Source organism: Neomonachus schauinslandi, chromosome 7 (assembly GCF_002201575.2).
Source record: "Neomonachus schauinslandi chromosome 7, ASM220157v2, whole genome shotgun sequence".
NCBI lineage: Eukaryota > Metazoa > Chordata > Mammalia > Carnivora > Phocidae > Neomonachus > Neomonachus schauinslandi.
The window spans coordinates 133,207,583-133,210,447 of record NC_058409.1 but is presented as its reverse complement, the minus strand read 5'-3'; the positions used below and the strand labels follow the sequence as shown (position 1 = coordinate 133,210,447).

Genomic DNA, 2,865 nt, shown 5'->3' with positions numbered 1-2,865 from the left:
CTTGAGATAGATATAGATATATATCTATCTATATATATATAGATAGATAGATATCCTACAAGTATATATATTCATAGTATATATATACTACAAATGCATCCATTGCTGACCATGAACCTTTACTATCAACATAATCCCAAAACACAATTACTTATGCCTAAATTGTAATAGCCCATTAACTCTCTCTGCATCCACATATGGACACTGGAATTTATGCTTTTCATGATGCAGACTAGATTAATTCATTCTCTTACTAAAACCCACCAGCAACATCTAACTGCCATCATCATAAAATTCAGATTCCTTATTGTAGCTCACAGGACTTCACACAATTTGCCTTCTTGCCACAATTTAGATCACAGTTTTAATTCTTATTTTGACTAAATTAACTCTTCAACTGGCCATCTTATTTTTTCTCCAATCAGCCAAAGCTTTCTCTTGCTTTATTTTTTTTATTCATTTATTTTTTGTAGTTTTATGGTTTTATTAACACAAATATGATGTGCACAACAAGTTGTCTATTCATTTTCTTCGCTGCGCAGCCTGGCGTTGGGATTGGTGACTCTGATTGCCAGCTGGGCTGCTCTTTCCACAATAGCTTTGCGGTTCTTGGAGGAGACATTGTGAGCAATCTCTGCACAGTAAGATTTGTTGCACATCAGCAGCACTTCAAGCTCCTTGACGTTGTGGACTAGGAACTTCCGGAAGCCACTTGGCAACATGTGCTTTGTTTTCTTGTTGCTCCCATAACCAATGTTGGGCATCAAGATCTGGCCCTTGAATCTTCTGCGCACCCTATTGTCAATGCCTCTAGGTTTCCGCCAGTTGCGCTTAATTTTGACATAGTGGTCTGACTGGTGCCGGATGAACTTCTTGGTCCTCTTTTTAACGATCTTGGGCTTCACCAGAGGTCTGAGGGCAGCCATGATGCCCAGTAACAGATAGCTGCCACCTCCACAGGCAGCGCCGAGGAAGCTCTCTTGCTTTAGGACCTGGAAGCTTTTCCATCTGCATACCTTGGCCAGAGGTTGATAACCCCTCTCCCCAAGCCCTGTGCTTTAGAAAACCCCAGATCACAAACAACTGAAACACAGTGTTTCCTTTTTTTTTTTCCTTTTTGAATATGTGAGGGGTTTTTTTGTTTTTGTTTTTTAGTTCTTAAAAATTCAGTAAGGCAATGAGCACATGGGGATCATGGGAAGATGGTCACCCCAAACCTGAACTGAGATGAGCAGAGCAAAGGACGTAAGTCTGAGATAGCAAAAAAGTGATATGTGTGACTGTGTGTGTGTTTGTGTAAGTGTATGAGCCTGTTTGACAAGGTATGACAGAGCTTGTGGCAACGTGTATGGGTGTGGGAGAGAAGGTGAGTGATAGATGCTGTGTGTGTGTGTGTGTGGATGTGGATGTACAGGGATATGAGTGAATGTGAGTGAGATTGTGAGTGTGCGAGTTTTATGATTGTGTGTAGGTGAGTTTGGGAGCAAATGAGAGTATGATTATGTGTGGATTTGTGTATGTGTGAGGGTGTATGGCTGAGCATGAATGTAAATGTGGGAGAATATGTGAGACTCTGTACCTTTGTTCAGGCGTGCCTCTGTGTGTGTGTGTGTGTGTGTGTGTGTGTGTGTGTAGGAGGGAGGGCAGCGAGGAGAAAATCATGGTCTCTGAACTGGTAAGCCAGAAAAAGAGAGGAGGCTTTGGTTTCAATTCAGCTTCCCCAAATCCCCAAAGTGGATGTAGAGCCTCTCTTACTTCCTCACCTCTACTAATGTTGTCTCATATTAGAGACACATTTAATGGCTTGGAAAACTTGAGTGGGAAAAATGAGACATGCAGAAGCCCCCTGAGGAGCTTGATGGGATATCCTGTCCCAGGTTCAAGACCCTTCAATTCCCAGTTGCTGCAGATCCATGTGACCCCTCTGGCTCAAACTGGTTTGAGGTGAAAATGGATTGGGGTGGGGGGAAGGCCTTGACAGGCCAGCTTGTATTTAAATGTTAAAATTGTAAATATTGAGAGAGATAGTATGTAGAGCTCCATTTATACTCCTGTACCAGCTGCCTAGCATGTTCAGGGAGGGCCTGTGTTGTTGAAGTCCCTGGTCTGAAAACAATCCCCCTGTGACATGGTCCCCATGGCTCATTCACTTCTCCTTTCTCAGATATTACTTCTGATCAGATACCGTGATGAAACCACCTAAGAGTTCTCATCCTACTTCCTCTCACACTGCTTTATATTTGTTTTGAATCACCTCTACCTGACATCAATTTTAATTTTTTGTTAAGGAATTAATTTTCTTTCTCCTGCATTAGAAATGTGAGTTCAGTGAGGGCGGGGGTTGGGTCTCCTTTTTTTTTACACCATATCGTCACTGCTTAGGACAATGTTGGTGTAGAGTAGTTGCTCAGTAAATATTGTTTGAATGAAATGAAACCATGGATATAATGTCTCAAAGCATATAATACAATGTTGCAATAATGTCTACTGATTAAATATATAACTCATATTTGTAACTAGTTTTCCCCTGCCCCTGCTGTCCGAAGGACATGTAAAAGACAGCCAGGTTAATCTTTATAAATTATTAATGGGATTATGACTATTTTCCCCTGAACAACCTCAGGAATTTTATTTTGTTTTGTTTTTGTTTAGTAAGGTTTGTAATGCTTTGGGGAAAAATTCATATTTCTTAGTCAGTTGTTCTAGACCTCCAAAATATACATTAGAATTTCCGAATTTTAGCACTAGTCTTCAGGATACTTCAAGTTGCAATGGCTTTGCTTCATTTGGGAATTAAGACTCAACACCTCAATACCTCAACAGTAAAAATTCTACTCTTCTGTACCCAAAGAATCTCACAGAGAA

General features: G+C 40.7%; 1 protein-coding gene across 1 annotated transcript; it reads right to left on the bottom strand.

The window, feature by feature from the left end:
* Positions 1–463: 463 nt before the first annotated feature.
* On the bottom strand, positions 464–969 carry LOC110585698 (60S ribosomal protein L32-like). The gene has a single exon (XM_044916987.1). It carries the CDS (start codon positions 924–926, stop codon positions 519–521), a length of 408 nt encoding a protein of 135 aa, XP_044772922.1. The 5' UTR covers positions 927–969; the 3' UTR covers positions 464–518.
* Positions 970–2,865: the final 1,896 nt, after the last annotated feature.

Coding starts and splice junctions, on each gene's coding strand:
- LOC110585698 (XM_044916987.1), bottom strand. CDS start 926: ATGGCTGCCCTCAGACCTCTGGTGAAGCCCAAGATCGTTAAAAAGAGG.